The following is a 22,801-nucleotide window of genomic DNA, read 5'->3' as shown; positions in this document are numbered from 1 at the left end:
TTTTTTTCCAGATTCTTTTCCATTATTGATTATTATTATGATATACTGAATAGGAGCGAAGTATTTTGAATTATATTTTCAGACTAATAGTTACCTTCCTTAAATTAAGTAATTAGGGGACAACTCAGGTAAGTCTTATAAAATGGCTGTTGGGAAAAGAGAGCAGGGATACAAAACCTCAACAAAGAATCTTCTTCAGGAGTTCTAAACTTGATGGGAAGCAAGATCCACATACACTTAAAATAAAACTGTATGTGACAACGCAAATCTTCATGATATAGAAAATATCATATGAAACTAGTACTACCACTGTCTTCTTTTGGAGCTTAAATACACTACAGAAAGTACATCTAAAAATAAATTTTTGGAAAAACATTTTCTGGCTTAAAGATACAGGAGTATAATAAAACATCACTGAAGTAGTATCATCAAAACATTCAATAATTATTTTACATACAGTCATTTCATGTTCCCTAAGAGAAAAAGATGAAGAAGAGCAAACAGAAGTAACTGACATTACAATCTTAATTACACAAATAATTTGAATTATTGCTCTAATGAATCATCTGGGTATTCCAGGCAAGAAATAACTATTGTGCATCTCAGATACAGTGACCTATCAGATATAGTGACCTATCACATAAATTTGGGAATGAAACGACACATTTAATCAAAAGAAGCTGCAGTTCTAACAGTGAACAGGAAAAGAGCTTTTCCACCATTTTCTTTCCTTCATGGCCAACAAAACTGCCCAACTAGATGATTCTAGCTTCCTGACATTAACTGCCTAATTTGTGGAAAGAGGGGGGAAAAGGATCGTCATTCCTTATGTAGTACATCCTCTTAGCACAAATTTAACCTTAAAACAGTAGTTCTCAATCCGGGACAAGTCTGGACCCTCAGGGATATTCAGCAATGTCTGAAGTTCTCAATTAGGGACAATTTTGGCCCCTCAGAGATATTCAGCAATGTCTGAATATGTCAGAAATGTCTGGGTGCATAATTTTTGTTGTCACAACTGGGGGAGGGATGTTGCTGACATCTGGTGGGTAGAGACCACATCCTTTCCAGCATTTGTTATCTGTAGACTTTTTTTGATGATGGCCATTCTGACTAGTGTGAGGTGAAGACATTGTATAATTTCAGCCTCTTTAAACTTATTGTATTTTGAACTAACATACAGTCTGTCCTGGAGAAGTCCCATGTGCACTTGAGAAAAATGTGTATTCTGCTATTGGTGTTGGGGTGTGCTTCATTTATCTGTTGTATCTATTTGGTTTACAGTGTTATTCAAGTCCTCCATTTTCTTATTCATCTTCTGTTTGGATTTTTTGTTCACTATTAAAAGTGGGTTATTGAAGACACTCTTAGAACTGTTTCTTTTATGTCATTTATATTGTATATGCGTATCTTTAGAACTGTTGTTGTATGCACATATGTTTATCATTGTTGTATCTTCTTCACAAATATGTGGAAATTAAACAGTATTCTCTTAAACCATGAGTTGAAGAAATTAAAAAGAAAGAAAGAAAATGCTTTGAGATGAATGAAAATGAAAACAACATACCAAAACTTATGGGATTCAGTGAAAGCAATACTTAGGGAAGCACTTTATTTGTAAATGCCTATGTTATATTAAAAAAGGATCTCAAATCAACAACCCAGACTGACACTCTAAGAAACTAGAAAAAGAGCAAATCAAGCCCAAAGCCAGAGGAAGGAAAGAAAAAACACAGATCAAAATGCAAGTAAATAAAATATGTAACAGAAAATGAACCATGAAAATTAACAAATAATTGGTTCTTTAAAAAGATCAATCAATTGGCAAATCTTTTACTTTAATAAGAAAAAAGGAGAAGACACATAAACAACCAAAATCAGAAATTAAAGTGGGGACATAATTATCAAACTTCTACAAATAAAAGGGATAAAATTAAAAAACTATGAAGAATTGTACACCAACATATTAGATAACCAAGATGAAATGACAAATTCCAGAAACACAAACTATCAAAACTTACTTGTAAATGAAAATTTGAAAAGACCTATGGTAAGAGATTCAATCAATAACAAAAAATGTCTCAACAAAAAGCCCAAGACAAGATGGTTTCACACTTGAATTCCATCAAACACATAAAGAAGAATTAATGCCAATCCTCACAATTTTCCAAAGGCAGAAGAGGATAAAACATTTCCTAATTCATCCCATGAAGCCAGAATTACTCTGACACCAAAGCCAACCAAGACACCACAAGAAAAAAACACAAACCAATAACCCCTGATGCAAAAATCTTTAACAAGATACTAGCAAATTGAATGTAGCAGCATATTAAGAGGGTTATAAACTATGATCAAGTGGGATATATTCCAGGGTGGCTCACCACATGAAAGTTAATCACTATAATACATCACATTAATAGCATGAAGAAAAAAACCCACATGATCATTTCAAATAACACAGAAATGGCATTTTACAAAATCCAACACACTTTCATGATAAAAAACATTCAGTCAACAAAGCATAGAAGGGAACTTCCTCAATATAATAAAGGGCACTATTGAAAAACCCACAGCCCACATCATATGCAACAGGGAAAGATTGAAAGCTTTCTCCCAGTGATAAGGAACAAGACAAGGAAGGATGCTCAATTTCACTACTGCTATTCAACAACATGCTGAAAGTTCTAGTCAGAGCAAACAGGCAAGGAAAGAAAATAAAAGGTAGCCTAACTGGAAATACATTCAGTAATTGTTCTAAAAATTCCACTGTTTTTTCAGGAATGGAAAAACCCATTCTAAAGTTCATATGGAATCTCAAGGGATCCCAAATACAGGCATACCTTACAAATATTGTGAGTTCCATTTCAGACCAGAGCAATAAAGCAAACAGTGCAATAAAGTGAGTCATATAACTTTTTTTTGGCTCCCCAGTGTGTATAGAAGTTATGTTAACACTATAATGTAGTTTGTTAAGAGTGCAACAGCATTATATTTTAAAAACTGCTAAAATTAAAAACCTAATTTAAAATTAAGGGCTTAACAAAAAAATATTTCACTGCTAAAAAATGCTGACCATCATCTGCCCACAGTGTTGCCACAGATCTTCAATTTCTAAAAAACTGCAGCTATCTGTGAAATGCAATAAAGCTAGGTATGCCCATAATCAAAACAATCTTGAAAAAGAAGAACAAAGCTGGACGATTCAGACTTTCTGATTTCAAAAGCTACTACAAAGCTACCACAATCCAAACTGTGTAGTACTGGAATAAAGACAGGTATATAGATCAATGGAGTATAATAGAGAGTTCAGAGATTAAACCCTCACATTATATGGTCAAATGCTTTTTGATAAGGGTACCAACACTATTTAAGGAAAAAAGGACAGTCGTTTCAACAAATGGTGCTGGGAAAACTGGATATCTATATGTAGAAGAATGAAGTTGGATTCTTATCTTACACTATATACAAAAATTAACTCAAAAGAATAGAAAGCAATGACTGATAGATACTTGTATACCAATGACCAGAGACACATTATTCACCACAGCTAAAAGGACAAGCATTCTGAAGTATCAGTCAATAGAAGAACAGAATTTTTTAAAAAGTAGTATAAACACACAATGGAATACTATTCAGCCTTAAAATGGAATGAAATTCTGATGCAGGCTATAATATGGATGAATCCTAAAGACAAGTTAGTGAAATGTCAATCTCAAAAAGACAAAGAATGTATGAATTCACTTGTTTGAAGCAGCAAGAACAGTCTCATAAAGTACAACAGTGGCCACTGGGGGTTGGGAGAAGGGGAGAATGGAGATTTAAGGTTTAATGTATTACAGAGACTTAGTTTGGGGTGATAGAAAAGTTCTGAAAATGGACGATGATGTGCTTAATGCTACTGAACTGTGTACTTAAAAATGGTTACAATGGTAAATTTTAAGATATTCGTCCCTTATGACAATAAAAGAGATAATCTTTCTTAAAGTTTATTTTTTTAAAAAGAACCCAACATGATGCTGAGGCAGTCTAAACTTCTAAGACCCTAAAACTTGCTAGCTCCTAAATTTTTTATCCACAAAGCCTACATTGATAATCTTTTTCATGAAAATATAAAAACCTAAGAGAGAACACCAGAGCTGATGGAAAAACAGAACCTAAAGTAGCACATATGTGTATATAATTAATTGTGTTTGCTTTTAACTAACTCATCACGTGTTTTGACAGTTACCACAGTTAACCATAAGTGTCTCCCATCAACTAAAAGGCGGATTAAGCAATGGCAATATCTTATCTGAAATGAGATCATGAATGGCAAAGTTTTTCAAGTAACCACGTTATATGTAACATAGTATTATTAATAATGTGTTATTATATGTAATAAATGTTATAATTTTGTTTTCCCTAAAATTTAACTGCCAACAAGTGCCAATCCCCTGCATTTCTAATCTATATAATACTGAATAGTAGAAATCTTTAAATGGTACATGGTATTTCACAAGATCAAGATGTTGGAATCAAACAGACTGAGACTTGAGTCCTGACATTGTCATTTGCTAGCAGTGTGACCTATAGAAAGCTATTTAGGTCTTCTAATTTCTTTTTGTCTTTAATCTGTCATTTCTTCAATTCTATCCCAAATGAGTGGAAAAAGTAATTTGACAGTCTTAATACTTAGTGCCTCTAAATTAACAGTGAGTAAGATCAGGAAGTTTGTGGAAATTCTGCCAAAAATCAAGCTGTTTGTATTTGTACCCTGCTCCCACACAACCAAGGAACAGATGGTGAAAATTGCTATTATAATTTGCAGACATGTAAGTGGTAAAACTACCAAAAGAACTATTATTTGCAAAACAGCAAGAAATCTTGCCAAAGAAAATTAGAGAGAAAAAAGAAAATTAAAAAGAACTATAACTGTTATATAATTTTAAAAATCTTGGCAGGTCAGAGAGGTCAGTTCAGAATAGAAGTATTCTTGGTATTTTAGGGGTGGGAAGTAAAGAAGGGATAGGAAAAGAGAAAGGGAAGAAGAGAACAGTAAATTCCACAGACTTCAATTTTTGTTTCTTTTTTTACAATAAGCACAAAATAGGAGCTATTAGGATTAGGGAAAGCTCTCAAAATGCTCAAGTACATTAAATCTAAGTAGACTGTAGCAAAGCCATAGGTAAAAATATAAGTCTGAAAAATATACAGAAATGATAATACTACTGATAATACTACCTATTTATAGAAATTCTTTAAACATGCAGTTCATTTGATTTAAATCAATGACACAATTCATCTTATTTGCTTTTTCCATAAACAGTTACAGTAAGGAAGAATAATATCAAAAATGCCACTGCCGTGGATGCTTCAATTCCACTAGACCATGAGCTGTTTTCCAAGTGTCTGCAATAGAGCTGTGCTCAGGATACAGCAGGTGGTCAATGTCTGCTGACTAGACTGCCTCCTCTCCTAATTAATACCAACTTTCAATACACAAAAGGAATTATGTCTTCCCCACTTTTTAGAATGAATTATTGTATGGCTACTCTGAAGTTATTTATGCATAGCTTCACTTTGAAAAAGAAGCAACAGAAAAGATATTACTTGGTAGTTTCTGCAGTTCTCTTTTAAATTTTCTCTGATTTACAATTGTAAATGTAAGTTTCCAGCCTTCTGAAACTTCACTGAGAGCATAATTTGAATAAAAAAAAGAATTTTTCAAAGCAGCCACTTATCATCTCACTCTACTCATCTCTGTCTTGCAAGCTTCCCTTGCAACAGGAAAACAATAATCATGTCACATTTACTTATGAGGAGGAGGAAGTTCCTTATTTCCCAGTGTATAACTAACTGTTAACAGAGTCTCTCAGGTGAGGCTGCTCCTGCAGCTTCTCCAGACAGCAATGTCAGTATCTGCAGGGGTGTCATTTCTTAATTTCCAGAAAACTTTATTTCCCCTTTTCCCTCTGTAGTCAGTTTTATAGCTTAGTACAATATATGTACTGTACCTGAAGGCAATATGATATATGATAACAAGGATATTTCACTAATATTGGCAAACGTACATGATCTATTTCTTCAAAATTGAAAAGAATCAACTCTTGCAATCTCAACTAGATAGGCAGATCTTAAGAGGAATACCTAATTGGTAACTGTTTCTAAAACAGCTGAGTTCATTTCATAATTACTGTCCATTGCTGATGCTGCAGCAGGAAGTTAAGGGCTGACATACATTATCCTTTCTCTGCTAAGTGAAAAAGGGAACAATTCCTGAGACTTCAGCAGGGGAAAGGTGAATTCTTGGCCTCCCAAATACACAAAGATCATGGGAACCTTTGGTGACATTATGATTTCGATTCAGCTACATTAACAAGGTTTTCCGTGAACTGTCGTAATCTCAACTGCTTTTAAAACAGGGAAATAGTCTAAATGGACTGAAAATTAACTTCTTGCATACTACAAATTTTTATTTATTTTTATTGCAAGCTGCAAGTCTGGTGGAACCAAGCATACCATAATTTCTTACATGCTAACACAAATTAAATTCTGATTTCTATCAGAATTCTATACCTCTTTATACTTTAGGTTTTAGCAAAAACAAGAGAATAAACTTTTTTTTATGAGAAATATTACCTCTTAATTACTGACTTCCTCTACAATGATATACTGAAGTCTAAACAAAGCGATTCAACAAAGATCAAGTATCACATTATGACTGCTGAGCCCAACTCCATTACATGTACATAACATTTCATCTTGGCATACTGAATGGAACATCAGAGAAGGAGCAGTATATTTTCCCCAATATTATCAAACAGTCTCTCTTTCACTAGGTTAGGACAACACTTATATAGCTTTGGATTTTCATCAGATATACACTTATTTTAAGAACGCAGTTCCAATAGACTATTTACCACAACTACTTTCAAATATTCACTGTAACATGCAAGAGGAAACAACTTACTGTCTCGAAGTGTTTCCCAAGCCCACTGATCATTTTTGAAGAAGAGATGTCGTTTGATTTCTTCTACACCATTTCGCCCTAATCTCACCTCTCTGAATAGAGAGAAAAGGAGAAAAATCATTAGTCATTTAAAATTTTGTAACTATTATCTATGCATATTTATTTGTGGGCATAATGCTAAGTTTCTGCAAGATGATAAATACAATTCTATGTCACCCTGAAATTATGTTGACTATCAGGATAATTTTGAGCATACATAAAAAATAAGTTGAAGACTGAGAATACTAAAGAATTTTTCCAAAGAAAAACACACACTCACCAAAAAAACCCCACAGATTTATTGATCCTCCATGGTTTTTCTACTGACAACAAATAACCAGATGAATCACTTTCCTTGCTTCATTAGCCTAATGAATTTTCTTGATAGGTTTTTTAATAGTGGTAAATATATTTTTTGTAACTAACAACTTTATTTCACACCAGCAGCTTTCAAAAACTCCAAAAGATATTTTAAGTATAAAATTTCCATTTTATCCTCTAGTAAATATTTCTGACCAAACACCAATGACAACTAATTCTTGACCCTCCTACAAAATTGAGAGCTTCAATGGGACAAGCTACTGATCCTTGACCTCTTCTTGGGTAGGCACAAAAAAAAGCATTTTAAAATGTGCCTTTAGTTGAGTTGGAAAGAGGAACTCAGCACCGTGTGCTTTAGTAGAGCACTTGTAAACAACAAAAATCCCAAACTTTTTCATGAGTTAAAAGACAAACTGCTTTAGATATAATGAGACACTTTTAATGACTTTCACTGACTCTCTCAGACTGGATTAGGGAACCTCTCCATGGTTCTTCGGCGCATGATACTTGAAAGTACTTATCTCTGTACAGTAAGTATCTCATCTGCTTGTCTGCTTCCCACGAAGGGCTAGGACATAGTGGAGAAGAGGCTGTGCACCTTGTTCAATTCTATACCCCAGCATGGTTTTTATATTAGACTACATTTATACAGTGCTTATATTAAAATATAGAAATTTCAAAAACTATCATGTTTCCAGTTCTAAAGGACATACTGAAGGAGGATAAATTAACTTTAATTAAAGTGAATCCGAAATTGAAACATATTTAAATGTACAAAGCCCCTCTAGTACTTACTTTAACCATATACAACCTTAAACCCTAAATGTAACCTTAGTAAGTCATATGGTTCATATTTAAATTTTAGAAGTAAAAGACAAGGATATATATATATATATAATATGCCATTTCTGTTTCTAAGACACTTACATGCATTTACATTTATAAAAAATGCTTGTTGAAACTAGAAGACCATGTCAATGAAGGAAGGAGGTAGGAAATACTAATATTTTTTTTTGTATAGCTCTGCACTATCTCCTTAATGTCAAAATGTATATACCAGATATAATTAAATCTTTTCCCCAGTTTTACTGAGGTATAACTGGCAAATAAAATTTTAAGATATTTAGCTTACAATGTGACAATTTTATATTCATATATATACACTGTGAAAGGATTCTCCCAACAAGCTAATTATCACATCAATCACTTCACATATTTACTTTTCCTGTTTCGGCTAGGGGCAAGAACATTTAAGTTCTAGCCTCTCAACAAATTTCAACTACACAATACAGTATTAAATGGCATCAACTGGAAGATGCATCATCATTTTTCTATCACTAGGAAAAAAAAAATGCCCCCAATTAAATTAGTACATGCCATTGATCTTAAGATGCACTCTAATTTTAGAGATTTTAACGTCTCTAAAAAAAAAATAAAACCCTCAGGGAATTCCCTTTCACTGCCTGGGTTCAATTCCTGTTGGGGAACTAAGAGTCCACAAGCCGCGCAGCATGGCCAAAAGAACAACAACAACAAAACCAGACTCAATAAAATATACTATCATTTTTACACTTAAGTTAAAATTTTATTTTAACAATGAAAAAAATTACAATCTGATCTAGTCATCAGAAAAGAATCTTTTACTATCTTAATTTCTTAGGTAAGGTAACTGAGTTGAGATCCAGAAAAATCAGAAAATTTTATCAGGTTTCACTGTCATGAATGATCTGAAGAATGGTAACATTTTTATTTCAATAGTGCAAATAAAGGAGCTCAGAAATAGACCTTAAAAACTGAGCAGCAAAATTAAAGTTTCCTTGAATAGTGTTCCATGTTAAAATTATTTACCTGTCAGTAAGAAAGGCACAAATAAGATTTTTTGCTTCTTTTGATATGTCATTATCATCAGGGAAGGTAAGAGAATTTTTATGGTTCATAATCTTACTGTAAGTTCCAACCAGAGAATCTGCATAAAATGGTGTATCACCTGACAAATTGACAGGGAAAACAAAAGCAAATTAAGATACATTTAGAGAAATAAGCTTCAAAGGAAAAGTCAATGTTACTGCTTAATGATAATTAACTATGCATAAACTAAAAACATACACCAAATACATAAAAAGAAGTAACACATCAAGTTTGTCAAAACACACAAAGTATGTGTGTTTAGATCACAGCTTGGATCAATCTGTTTTCTACTAACAAAATCAACACTGCTTACTTAACGTAAGATTTTATCAGAAGAAGCCAAGTCTAAGTATGGAGATGAACAACTGTTAGAGTTACATAAAATTCTCTTTTACTCACCTACAAGCATTTCATATAAAAATACCCCAACTGACCACCAGTCACATTCTCGTCCATAATAACCATCACCACCTTGAGATTTTAATACTTCAGGGGAAATATAATCAGGTGTTCCAACTGCTGTATCACATCGTACCATGCCTTCCTAAATAGAGGTCAAATTTTCTATTAGGATATAAATGTAAAGTGTCAATTATTCAACATGAGTTTTTTCTTAATATAACCTGTAGAACTCTAAGTCTTTATAAAAAGATCGTATTAAAACCTAATGCAAACTTGACAAAAAGTAATAAATAGCTTAATCTATATACATATTACGTACATAATATATTCATGTGTGTATGTGTTTATAGATACTTTTACTTTGTAATAACATTCACTAGAAAGACACAGTGAATTAATTTATTATTTTCCACTTATTATTCTTTTATTATTACACCATTTATTATTCCCCCAGTTGAAAAAGTAAGATGATCTCAACTGCAGAGAACAAGTATATAAGTCAAGGCAAATATGTTGAGAAACTGACAACAAATCACTTGATAACATTAATACATAAAAGGTGATTTAATTGTTTTTTACTAAAATAGTCATTCAATTTAACTATACTTGAAATAGAGAAAAAACCATGTAAGAAGTGACTGTACACATATAAAACAGGAAGGCACATGCATGGAAAAAGGGCATAATAGTGTTAAGCCCACTGATCTCTGTTTACTATACATTTTAAACCTCTCTCCAAAATAAAAACAAAACTATATATACCTGTTACTTACTGTAGCTGGTGTTAATGCAAGAAAATTATAAATGTTTACACAAAAGTTCTCACATAGGGCTCTCCTCCTAACCATTAAGTTTCCTTTGGAAATAAATACAACTTTCTGGTTATTCTTCTATGATAACTTTCAAAGAATATAAACTGTTTCAACTAAAAATAAGGCAGCATACTTGCTACTTCAGCTATGTACATGTTATTTATTATATAAACAGTGAGCATGGATATCTTTTATGATCGACTCCCAAAATAAGTAGTAAGATCTTTTCATGTTTAATAGAAGGCTAAGTAAAACACTAAAAAATACATCTATTACTGAAATCCAGTTTTTATGAAAGTCACATTTTAACACTGGCATTAGTCTTTAGTGCCATTTAAACTAAGCCCATTTCTAGTTAAAATAGTGGACATTACAGAGTTATTATAAAAGATTCAGTAAATCTGGCAATCCACACTTCCCCTAAATAAAGAGGGGACAAAATAGAGTACTTAGAAGTTACTACCACAACAGTGAAACCATGACATTTTAGTCCAACAAATAAGACAGGGTACATCAATTCTGTACACGTCCAGATACGGTTAGTAATTCTTAAATTCTTAAAACATTTTGTACAAAGCATCGATCTTGAATTAGCAAAACTAAATTAAAATCTAATTATTTAACCTTATTCATCTTCATACAAGTACCAAAATCTGCTAACTTCAAATGTCCAGATTTATCCAGCAGCATGTTATCAGGCTTCACATCTCTGAGGAGGGAAAAAAAAACAGAGTATCTCTGAAACAAGTCAGAAATTGATAAAAATTATATGAGGCAATGATTTTAGGTCAGATATTCTCACTCAGTTCAGGTAAGACCACCTTTAGACTACATGTGCTCTCTCCCCGCATCCATAAACTGCACTTCAACAGGGAGACTCTCTCATGTTATGTCTCAGAAGACATATAATATTCCCTTCTAAGCAGAGTCTGATTCTTCCAAGAGGAAAATCAAGTCATTTGAGAGGGAATAATCATAAAATATGTAACACTCAAAACATAAAAAGTAACTGAAACACACAGATAGATAAATACATAAATAACCCTAGAAGAGGGTCTTAAGTCACTGCATTTTTGTATCCCTGGCACTGAGCACAGCAATTGCACAGGGAATTCAATTGGTGTTTGTAGAACAAATGAAACTACCTTTCTAACAAATAAATATGACCTATTCACTAATCAAAAGCAAATTAATTTGAATGTAAAAATTAAAAGCATTTAATACCCTGGAAGATATCTTAAAAAATTAGCTTATACATTTTACTTTTCAGGACACTACATAAAAGCCTTATAATCAAATTAAGAAATATTAAAGAGTACATTTATATCAACACTAAACTGAAATGTTAGAACTATGAATTTCAAAGTTTTAAATTCTGACCACTTATGTCATATGGAAGAATAGGTGGACTCAGAGTGGGACGTGTTAACCAAATAAAGTACTTATTTTTAGCTTCTCTCTTCAACAAATGAGAAATTTTAAACATTTTTATCTTTACCTATGAATAAAACCCATGGAATGGATTGCATCCAATGCAAGAACTACTTCTGCAGTATAGAATCGGGCCCATTTTTCAGGCACATCATAGTTGCTCATTAAATTTACAAGATCTCCACCAGGCATGTATTCCATTACCATGTAGAGATAACGATCATCTTGGAATGCATAAAATAGCTACACAAATACAGAAGAACAAAGAAATTCATTAAGATTAAGCAAAACTGTTTAAGAATTGTCAAAAATACTAGTATAGTTAAAATAATCAAATGCGACAGTTGTAAGCACTGTTTTTATAAAGGAAATAAATACAAACATAAATAGCACAAAGAACTTGGCATATGTCAAGGAATTATTAACTGGTTATTTCTGAGGAGCTGGAGACTTTTTTCCCTACATTTTCTATACTAATTGAATTTCTTATACTGAGAATTTTAAAAAATTATAAGTTTCAATAAAGGATATACAATTCTTCTAAGCAAAGATATATTGTAGTTCTACTTTAAATTGTACATAGTGGGGTTTAATGTTAAATTTATATTGATATCACAATTTTCCAGTAGTCTAATAAATTAGGCTTTAGTTTTAATTGTCTCTGACTAGTTGTGTGACTAGGCAATTACATAACCTCTCAAATTATCTGTGACTATATCCTTTTTGGGAGACTACATGGAACTGTACTGGGACTATACCATATTTGACTTTTATACTTGCTGCCCAGTCTGCATCTAGATGCCTGGCAGTTGGCAAGTACTTAATGAATGTTCAGTGAATAAAAGCACAAATTTAATCTATAAATTGAGGATGCAGCTAATGGGGATTAACTGCCTTTCAGGGTTGTTGAAAGGAGATTAGTGAATACTGAAAGCACTTACTACAACAGGTGCTCAGTAATCAACTGCAGTCAGTAGGAGGAGCAGCCAACAGAGAAGCAGGAGGAGGGCAAGAGAATCAAAGCAGGAAGGGGAAGGTCCATCAATATGAAATTGGCAACAGTATCAGGCATAAATATATTATATGACCAGGGTTGAAGTTAAAAGGAGAGCAAATTTACAAAAGAACATTTTTTTTTTCTTTTTTGGCCATGACATGAGGCTTGTGGGATCTTAGTCCCCTGATCAGGGATCGAACCAGGACCCAGCGCATTGAAAACCCCAAATCCTAACCACTGGACCACCAAGGAATTCTCTACAAAAGGATATTTTAAGTAAACATGATAAGATTAGAATAGAACTAAAATAAATGAAATAAGCCCTAGAGAAAAATTAAAAATTATAACTAATTTACCTAGGCAGTTATATCTTTAAATTCTTTTTGTATTTCATTTTTTTCAACAGCGTTTAACAATTTTAGCTATGGATTTAGTAACTTTTGGGCTTCCCTGGTAGCTCAGCTGGTATTTGCCTGCAGTGCAGGAGACCCTGGTTTGATTCCTGGGTCAGGAAGATTCCCCTGGAGAAGGGAATGGCTACCCACTCCAGTATTCTGGCCTGGAGAATTCTATGAACAGAGGAGCCTGGCAGGCTACAGTCCATGGGGTTGCAAACAGTCGGACATGACTGAGCAATTCTCGCTTTCACTTAGTAACTTTAATTACAAAATACATATTTAGAGGGAAGGGTAAGAAACTAAGTGGTGTCTCATGGCTATGCCAGGTTAACATGTACAGTGAACCACTTGGACACCATAATTAAAGAAACATTGCTGATTTGGTGGCAGTTTCCCTATTTATAGACAACGTATCAAGAAAAATAAAGCTTCAAATTCACAAGTTGTAAATTTAACCTTAAACATTTACGTCATGTTTTTAACTTTTTACCCAACACTGAACATTCCCCATATCGGTGGTTCTCAACCAGAAAGGGAAATTGTTGGTGTCCCACGGCCCCTACCCACCCACTCTCCCCAACACATCACAATGTCTGAACACAATTTTAGTTGCTAATAGCTGGTGTGTGGGGTGGGGAGGGCTGCTACTGGGAGGACCTGAGCAGAAGTCAGGGATGCTGTTACAAACCCTATAAGGCACAGGATAGCCCCCAGCAGCAAAACATCACATGGCTGAAAGGAAAAGGAAAGTCAGTCATACAGTCATGTCTAACTCTTTGCAATTCCACGGACTGTAGCCCACCAAGTCCTCTGTCCACAGAATTCTCCAGGCCAATAGTACTGGAGTGGGTTACCATTCCCTTCTCCGGGGATCTTCCCGACCCAGGGCTTGAACCTGGGTCTCCTGCCTTGCAGGCAGATTCTTTACCAACTGAGCTACTAGGGAAGCCCTCACATGGCTGAAAATGCCAACAGTACTGAGGCTGAGAGACACTGCTCTATATAGTCGATACAAACAAGAAAGGACATTTCAAGTACAAAAAGTCTTATTATGCAAATCTTAAACATATTTCATATTCTTTTTATACCAATTACTATTATGCTTATTTAAGACAGTTTTCATTACATAGTACAAATAAAGAAGCTACAGAATTCATGCTAGGAATTCAGAAATGATCTAGCTTAGTAGTTTGACTCCATTTTTTAAACCAGAAGATCTTATCCTCCTCACACGAAATCTTAATAAGAACCCCAATATATAAGACACATAAAACATGCAGCTGCTCCAACTGAAGCAGCAATAGAAAACTCAGAATTATAACCTACCCAATAACTGCTTGCTCCCATGACTCCAAATGAGGTATCTACAGTTGAAAATAACCAATCTAAGCCAACTTTCACATTTTTGAGCAATGAAACTGAGGCTCAGAGATGGAAATAACTTGGCCACAACTTCAGGTAGGCCTGTGGCAGTCAAGACCAGGACCCACAATTACTGACTTTCTAATGTATTTTTCTTTCCACTGAAAAACCTGAAGCCAATACAATATTATTTGGAGGCCTAGCTTAACTTTTTTTCCTTCCTTTCTCCCATTTTCTTCCATTCCATAAAATGAGAGACAAATATTTACTTCCTTCGTAGAGATGATTCAATAACATTAAATTTTATGATTTTAAAAATGATGACATATTAGATACTTTTGTAACTGCCAATAAATTCTCTCTTACTGTTCACTAAAAAACAAAGTCAGCTTCTCAGATATGTTAAGTTACAAACCAGTACAACAACAATGAAACAATAGCAAAAGCATACCTGAACCACCCAAGGACTGTTAGCAAAAGCCATGATGTCCCTTTCTTCCCAGAAAAAAGCAGAATCAGATCTCTTAATCATTTCAAATTTGCTGAGGAGCTTCATAGCGTATACCTTCCTGGTGGATTTATGCCTTACCTTTGAAATGGAAAATAATGAACCTTTCATTAACATTTAAAGATCAGTGTTTCCACAAACAATTTACTAAATAATCTAACATTACTATCTTGCTGTTTTAACGTCTCTTCTGAATTACCCCAGTAAGATCATGTTAAGGCTTTAAATACCATAAGTAACGTTAGAACAAAAAAACTTTATTCCCTATATTATGGCTTCCTTCCCCTTCTCCACTCTGCTATGTATGCTACTTCCTGTTTAAAAACTTACTATGCCACAGCATTTTAGATGGAGTAGTATCAGGAGTAAAGGCTTCTCTTTTGATGCTTGAAACCTATTCTCTACCCTTGAATGCTTGGAGAAAATATTTCACACTACTGCTGAATGAGACTCTAGGCTTTCATATCGGTAGGCAAGAAAGTCTAGAGCAATTTAAAGCAAGACTTACTTTTTTAAAATCAATACTTTTCCAAAACATTATATGTTAAACAAACAAGTGGATTTTTTAATTTTAAGAAGATTTTTAAATCTCATTAAAATAACCTACCAATTGAACTTCTCCAAATGCACCTCTACCAATCACCTTCACTACTTCATAATCTTCAGCTTTCATTCGTAAATCTCTAATTTTATTTATTGTGTCTTTATCTGTATGAAAAGAAAAAGTTTATAATTTTAAATCACTGAAGCAGTATAACTAAAACTGCTTATTTAACATTCAAGTTCTTGAGAAACAACAAAAAACAAAGATGTGCATTAAAAATTATTTGATACAGGTAAAATATGAAGTTGTAAAAGAGAGAAATGCTTAATGTGCTGAGAATTGTTTTCAACAAATTCTGGAATGACTTCACTCTAGCTGTTAAATAATTTTATTAAAATCTGACCAGAATGTTTTTTAAAAAAACAAACATTATACTACATATATACTGAGGATAATAATTAATTAATTAGTTCCTGGTATTTTAAGTATATATCAACTTTGAACCAAGGGGCCACAGATAGATATTTCAGATTAATTAAACAAGTCTTCTTTTTATCAAGTCAGTTTTGATAATCCTTTTAAAAAGATATAATTTAAAATATCCAAGGTAAAATAAACATGCTAAAGAATCACATACTTACTACATTTCTCTATTTGAATGGAGACTTGAACTTAAAACACACAGTGGGAATCTGCAATTATTTATATAAACCTGTCACACTACAAACTACAATAATTTAAAATCCCCACTGGGTAGATATTCTAATTCCTAATTTGGTCATAGATTAAAATAGGGCTATTTTAATCCACATGGGTCAACATTGGCATGAAATTACATGGAATAGCTTCACATTTCAGAGCTGTACAAAATACAGGGCAGCTGTTAAACTTAAGTTCTAGTTACTAATAAAAGCTGCATATAATATCTTGTCTTTCTTTTGAAATGCACAATTTAAACTTGTGTTTGTATACCTTATGGCCTATAAACACACGCAACAGAGAATAAACTTTCACCCAGGAATAATATAAGTACATTTAACTTTAGATCATATATCTATTGCAAATGCATCAGCAAGATATAAACAGTAATCAATTTACTGCAGAAACATTTGTGTTAACCATGCAGTCTTTATAGTAATCACTGTAGATATATAAATATAACTTTAAAAATATAGTCTCTGCTTTTATGGATTTCAAATGAAACAGAAACAAACAATAATACCAAAAAATGCAAAAAAGGGAAATAAAGCACAAACACAGAGTTTGTGGAATACCAAGGATGACATCTAACCTAAGCCTGCCTGAGAGGGAGACGGCTAGAAAAGGCTTTCTGGAGGTGACAGAACCTGAAACAAGTCTTAAGAATTGGAAAAAAAAAAAAGAGTAGCAGTTAGCTAGCTGGGAAAAAGAAAAGAGAGACTAACAGGAAGATGGGCAAATATTAGCAAAGGCACAGCAGAACTGTTTGCATTGCTGGGGCATCAAGTCTGTAGGAAGGACTTGAAAGAGAGGCTGGAGAGTCCCAATCTAGTTAATAAGGAGCTTGAACTTTACCTATAGGCCAATAGCTGTAAAATTACTATTTCATCAACAAAAAATATTTTTCACATTAAAGTTTAAAAGCAGTACAATATGAAAACAGATGAAAGTGCTCTGCTTCAAGTGGATCGTGGCGATGGGTGGTAGCAGAGGAATTGCTTTGTACACCTCTTTACCGCAGCCCTGAAGAGTCCTGTGGGGTCTGCTGGGAACTAGAACCACCGCCTGAAAACCACCACTCTGTGTGGGAAGCCATGAAAAGAAAGAAGGCATAGAAACAACATAGTCAAATTTACATTTCAGCTACATCATTTCAGCTACTCCAGCGACTATGTAAAAGATAGATTCAATAAAGGCAAGGCCGGGGGGGGCGGTGGCGGGAGTAGAATTTTAAGAGTACTGTAATACTCTAGATGAGAAATAAGGAAGTCATGGATCAGATAATAAGTTATATGATAGCCTATGGAGTTGAGATGCCTGGAGAATCCCAGGGATGGCAATGCCTGGTGGGCTGCCATCTATGGGGTCGCACAGAGTCGGACATGACTGAAGCGACTTAGCAACAGCAGCAGCAGCAGCATGGAGTTGAGAAAGATCCCTGGCTCTGGTTATACCAGGTTTAGAGCCATAAACAGGATATTAAGTCTGTAGTTTGGGCCCTGAAAATATGTCTGCTGCAAATTTGTGTGGAAGTAGAGATTTCGCTGCTTCTTTTAATTTCTGACAGCACAAGTTACAAAGCTGCTTAACATTACTTGTGATTCAGACAATATTAGTTGTCAAAATGACTTCATTTCAGCTTTGCAAAGAAGTGCTGTTTTGCCTTGTAATTTTAGGTTAAAGCAAAAACTAATGCCCAAAGTCAGTGTTCAATGGTAATTCAATGACAGTTGAGAGTGGTTCTCTTCATCAAGAAAAATCTTCATTTCGGTCAGTTCTTCCTACCACGCAAAATACCACAGACTAGGTGGCTTAAACAGACATTCATTTTCTCCTGGTTCTAGAGACTCAAAGGCCAAGATCAGGGGCCAGGGAGTTTGGTTTCTGGTGAGATTTCTCTTTCTGGCTTGCTGGCAGCCAGCATCTCTCTGTGTGCTCACAGGACATCTTGTGTGCTGTGCCGGTGAGGACACTAACCCTGTCACCAATCCCATTTCATCAGAGTCCCACCTTTATAATCTCATTCAATCTGAACTGCCTCTTGTTTGGCCCTATCTCCAAATACAGTTATACCGAGGGGCTAGGGATTCAACAGACAGATTTGGGAGGACACAAATCCATAAACAATCACAATGAAATGTTACCACTGCTAAGACACTGACTTGCTGCATGCAAAGACAAATGGAAATATTCAGCTTCAATTACTGTCAAAAATGTACAGAAATGTTAATGTGTAAGTCCATGAGACTGAATGAGGTTTACCACTGATACTGTGGTTCAGTAACACATGATAGATCCAAATACTTTCCAAAAAGTACTTGCTGATGTATAATACAAACTACAGGCTTTAAACATCTTGTGTTTTCACAAGATCTGTTAGTTCAACTAAGCCATTTTCTGCACCATACATAATTTTAACTACCATCCCTTGCAACACATCTCAGCAGACCCCCCTTCAAGTTGTACTTAAGTGTTTCCTCAAATATCTTGCCTGTACTTGTTCCATGCAGACTATACACAGAGGTTAATTCTTTAGTCACTTCAAACTCAGCACTGACCGCTCAAATAAATAAGAGTCAAGGAAAATCACTCGAAATTATCTTGCTTTTAAATTGACTATTGCTGCTGCTCCCAACAGTCTTGATGCTTTGAGCAACTACTGTTCTTGCCAAGAAGCTAATAGTCTTAAGGAAGTTATTCTCTCTATACACATTTGCTCTGCTGCTGCAAACACTCACGATCAGCAAGCAGCTTTCTCTGTGTGGCTAATAAATAAGCCACTTGTAAACTTACATAAGGTCGTAACATCATTTTCTTCCTTCCTTTTGTAAAGAAAATCCTGCTGTGATGGGATATTCTCTTTTAACTTTTCTGGGCTTTTCTTACTGTTACTTTCCTGTGAGTTGGGAATGTTATGGTGAGTGCTTATTCTGCTCCTGTCAATGCCCACTGCACCCTTTCAGCACAGCCACAGTATCACTGCATAGTAACACAACGGTTCACCCTCTAACTTGAAGAAATAATCCACACTTCACTGTGGTGCAAAATAACAACATTCAAGTTCACTTTTCTTTTCCTTTTTTGTTCTGACATGATGGGCATGCACTGACAATGGGAAAAAAAAATAAAATGCTGTGGTATGGTGATACACGTGGAATGCTACTGAGTTATAACTGCAGCACTGTTATTTACAGTGTGCTGAGCAATGGTGTGAAGCAGTAAAGAGGCCATCTATGATTTCTGTCACAACTACTCAACTTTCCAACTTGTGCTGTAGCAGAAAAGTAATCACAGACAATACAGAAAAGACGAGCATAGCTATGTCCCAATAAAACTTTACTTACGGACACTGAAATCCATATAATTTTCATGTATCATGAAACACTACTAATCTTTTGACGTTCTATAAGTTATTTTTAAAAATATAAAAACCATTCATAGCTCATAAGCCATCCAAAAACAGATGGTAGGCCAGATTTGGCCTGTGGGCTGTAGCTTGCCAACCCCAGCTCCAGTGGAAACCCAGCTCCCCTGACTCTACTTCCCCACCAGCTCTACAGTGGTGCCCTTTACCCTCCACGTGCTCACCCTCCAGTGGCCCTGGAAGCGGGACAGGTGAACCCCACTGCCATCTCTACACACTCACCCAGTTTTGCTTTTCATCTCTACACACTCACCCAGTTTTGCTTTTCATGTTTACAAGGTTGTATCTCCCACTACCTCTTACTGTCGCTGTAATCTACTCACCCCCAGCTCATCACATCTCACTGCTAGATAATTTTGGTTCCTGGTTTACTAACCTTCTCTCCAGTATTTTCCTAATTCTTCAGGATTTTAATACACCTACAGATGATACTTCTAATAACCTGGCCTCTCAATACCTTTACCTTCTCTCTTCCAAGGATCTTGTCCTCCACTTTATCTCAGCCGCTCATTTCCACATACTAGATCTTTTCAATATCAGTAATTACAGTCCTCCCTTCATTTCAAATCCTACACTCTCTAAACACTCCCTCAACTTTCCTGCTCACCTCCTCCAACAACTCAACCCCAACAATCCCCAGCTCATCAAGACCTCCCAACCCACTGACCCTATCTGGTTTTACTGTACCTCACTGCACTGAAAGGTTCTCTTTCTTATCTACCCAGCTTAAATTATACAATCAAGCATTATAATTACTCGCTTGCATACACCTTTAATGTCTTGGCTCTTTTCTGCCTCATTATAGTTTGGCAAAACCATAATTTCAGCTAAATCTAACTTCACAGCTAACTCGATGTCAGCACCCATGTAGTTGAATATGTCTGGATAAATACATAAAATCATACTGACAGATCCCACTTTAAATCCATAATCGCAAACATAAAGCGTGCCTTTAATTCTGCTTGGCAATCATACATTTCTTTAGTATATTCAGTCTTCCACTCTACTAGAGACCTAATTCACATTTTCTTTTCTCTTTTCAAACCTCCCACTGATTCTTGTTCATAGCTAATGACTGTGTTGGCTACTACCCTGAAACAATGAAAAGAAAACTGTCATAGATTTACCATTAAATAGATATATTCATATTATATATTCATATTCAACTACCAGCATGTGCCCTCATATATTTGGTCTCTTCACTTCTACTATTTGAGAAAACTGCTCTCTCACACCAATCCTCTACCACTGATGTCACCCTCACCAGCTTGAGGACACTGCTCCAGCAATTTTCCCCTCGTTCTGCTGTGTCACTAGCTTTCCCCTTCCTAACTGGATCATAACATGCCATTTTCACTCCCATCTTAAACAAACAAACCTCTTGATGCCATTTCTCTCACTAGCTACTGCTCCATTACTCAACCCCACTATGGCAAAATTCCTCAAAAGCTGTCTGTACTCTGTGTCTAAATCCTTCTAATCTGCTCTAAAATCCTTTTGGGGTAGTCTTTGGCCATTACCTTTCTATCACAATTGCTGGTCAGGGAGTCCCTGGTGGTCTAGCAGCTAGGATTCAATGCTTACACTGCCATGGTCCAGGTTCAATCCCCAGTTGGGGAACTGATATCCCACAAGCTGCGCAGTGTGGTCAAAATTAAAAACAAAAACAACAATGCCAGAAACAAAACTGCAAGTCACAGGTGATCACCATGGTGCTAAATTTCCAGTCTTCATCTTGATATATCAGGAGCTTCTGACAGTCTGATGACCCCTGCTATACTTACTCAACTTCCAGAGTACTACATTCCTACAATAGTACTAAGAGTAATTTTTTTCCAACATCAAATGACTTCTTCTCAGCTGCTTTTGCTAGTTCCTCCTCTTCTCCCAGATTTCTTAACACTAAATCTTCTTAAGGCTCAGTCTTTCATGATGCATTCTTCTGTGTTTACACGCATTTATTTGGTGGACTTTTAAAAAGTACTGACATGTCAACAACTCTCAATTTTTTTCTCCAGTTTAGACCTCTCTCTGAAACTTAAGATTTATATATTCAATTGCTTATACAATATATCCACTTAGTTAACAGACATCTCAAATGTAATGTATCTGACTGAAGAGGTGTTCTCACTTCAAACCTCTACCTAGGATTTCAACATGTCAGCTGATGGGTCAGTTTTGTTTGGGGCAAAAACCTAGGGGCATTCTTGACTCCCGTTTTTATCTTACACTCCACATCCTATCTGGCTGACTCTGCTTTTGAAATATATCTGGAACCTGATAACTTCTCACCCTCTATACTGCTACCATGCTGGACCAAGTCACCATTATGTCTTCTTTGGACTACTGCAATCGCTTCTAAACTGCAATCATTTCTTAACTGATTTCTGGTGTCTCTCCCTGCCTCTCAATAGTCTGTTCTTAACACGGGGCAGTACTGTTACAACACAAGTCAGATCATGTCACTCCTCTGCTCAGAACTCTCTAATGTCTTGCCATCTTACCCAGAGCAAGTCAAAGATCTTACAATGGCCTACAAGACTCTACATGACCTACGCTCCCCACTTCCTTCATTCTCTGACATCATCCTACTATTCTCCCCCTTGCTTAACCCTCTCCAGCTCCAACGGCTTCCTTGCTGCTATCCAAACATGCCAGGTACACTTCTTATGGCCTTTGCACTGGCTGTTCCTCTGTATGCCATTTTCTATCCTTAAACATCCACATGGCTAATCCTCTCAACCACTTCAGCTTTTTTCTCAAATACCACCTTTGAGTGAACCCTATCCCAGTAACTGTACCTAAAACTGCAGAATTCTCAGAACTCCCAAGCCTATTTTCCCCAAAGTAAACATTAATCTCTGTTTCTTATGAAATTTAATACTAGTAAAATGATAAAACTGCTAAGCCCTTATTATTTCTAAGACCAATAAGCAGGAATGTGTGACCACCAGATCCTTTTAACAATTTGTGATTGTCAACTGTGTTGAGCCAGGTGATGCTGGCA

The 22,801-nt window shown here is 35.2% G+C and overlaps 1 protein-coding gene across 2 annotated transcripts in view; it reads right to left on the bottom strand.

Moving 5' to 3' along the window:
* ROCK1 (Rho associated coiled-coil containing protein kinase 1) overlaps positions 1–22,801 on the bottom strand; it is a 120,170-nt gene that overhangs the window by 50,351 nt on the left and 47,018 nt on the right. For both annotated transcript variants that reach the window (XM_081561793.1, XM_081561794.1), the window contains exons 3-9: positions 15,735–15,835; positions 15,071–15,208; positions 11,930–12,105; positions 11,056–11,140; positions 9,617–9,761; positions 9,158–9,296; positions 6,950–7,041 (exon numbers count right to left, since the gene is read on the bottom strand). In XM_081561793.1, the coding sequence (XP_081417919.1) occupies positions 6,950–7,041; positions 9,158–9,296; positions 9,617–9,761; positions 11,056–11,140; positions 11,930–12,105; positions 15,071–15,208; positions 15,735–15,835 (876 nt within the window). The remainder of the gene's footprint in view (positions 1–6,949; positions 7,042–9,157; positions 9,297–9,616; positions 9,762–11,055; positions 11,141–11,929; positions 12,106–15,070; positions 15,209–15,734; positions 15,836–22,801) is intronic.

Source organism: Giraffa tippelskirchi, chromosome 14, assembly GCF_054371585.1.
Source record: "Giraffa tippelskirchi isolate mGirTip1 chromosome 14, T2T-mGirTip1v1.2.pri, whole genome shotgun sequence".
Lineage (NCBI taxonomy): Eukaryota > Metazoa > Chordata > Mammalia > Artiodactyla > Giraffidae > Giraffa > Giraffa tippelskirchi.
Note: the sequence above shows the minus strand (reverse complement) of the source record. Positions and strands in the feature narration are given on the sequence as shown.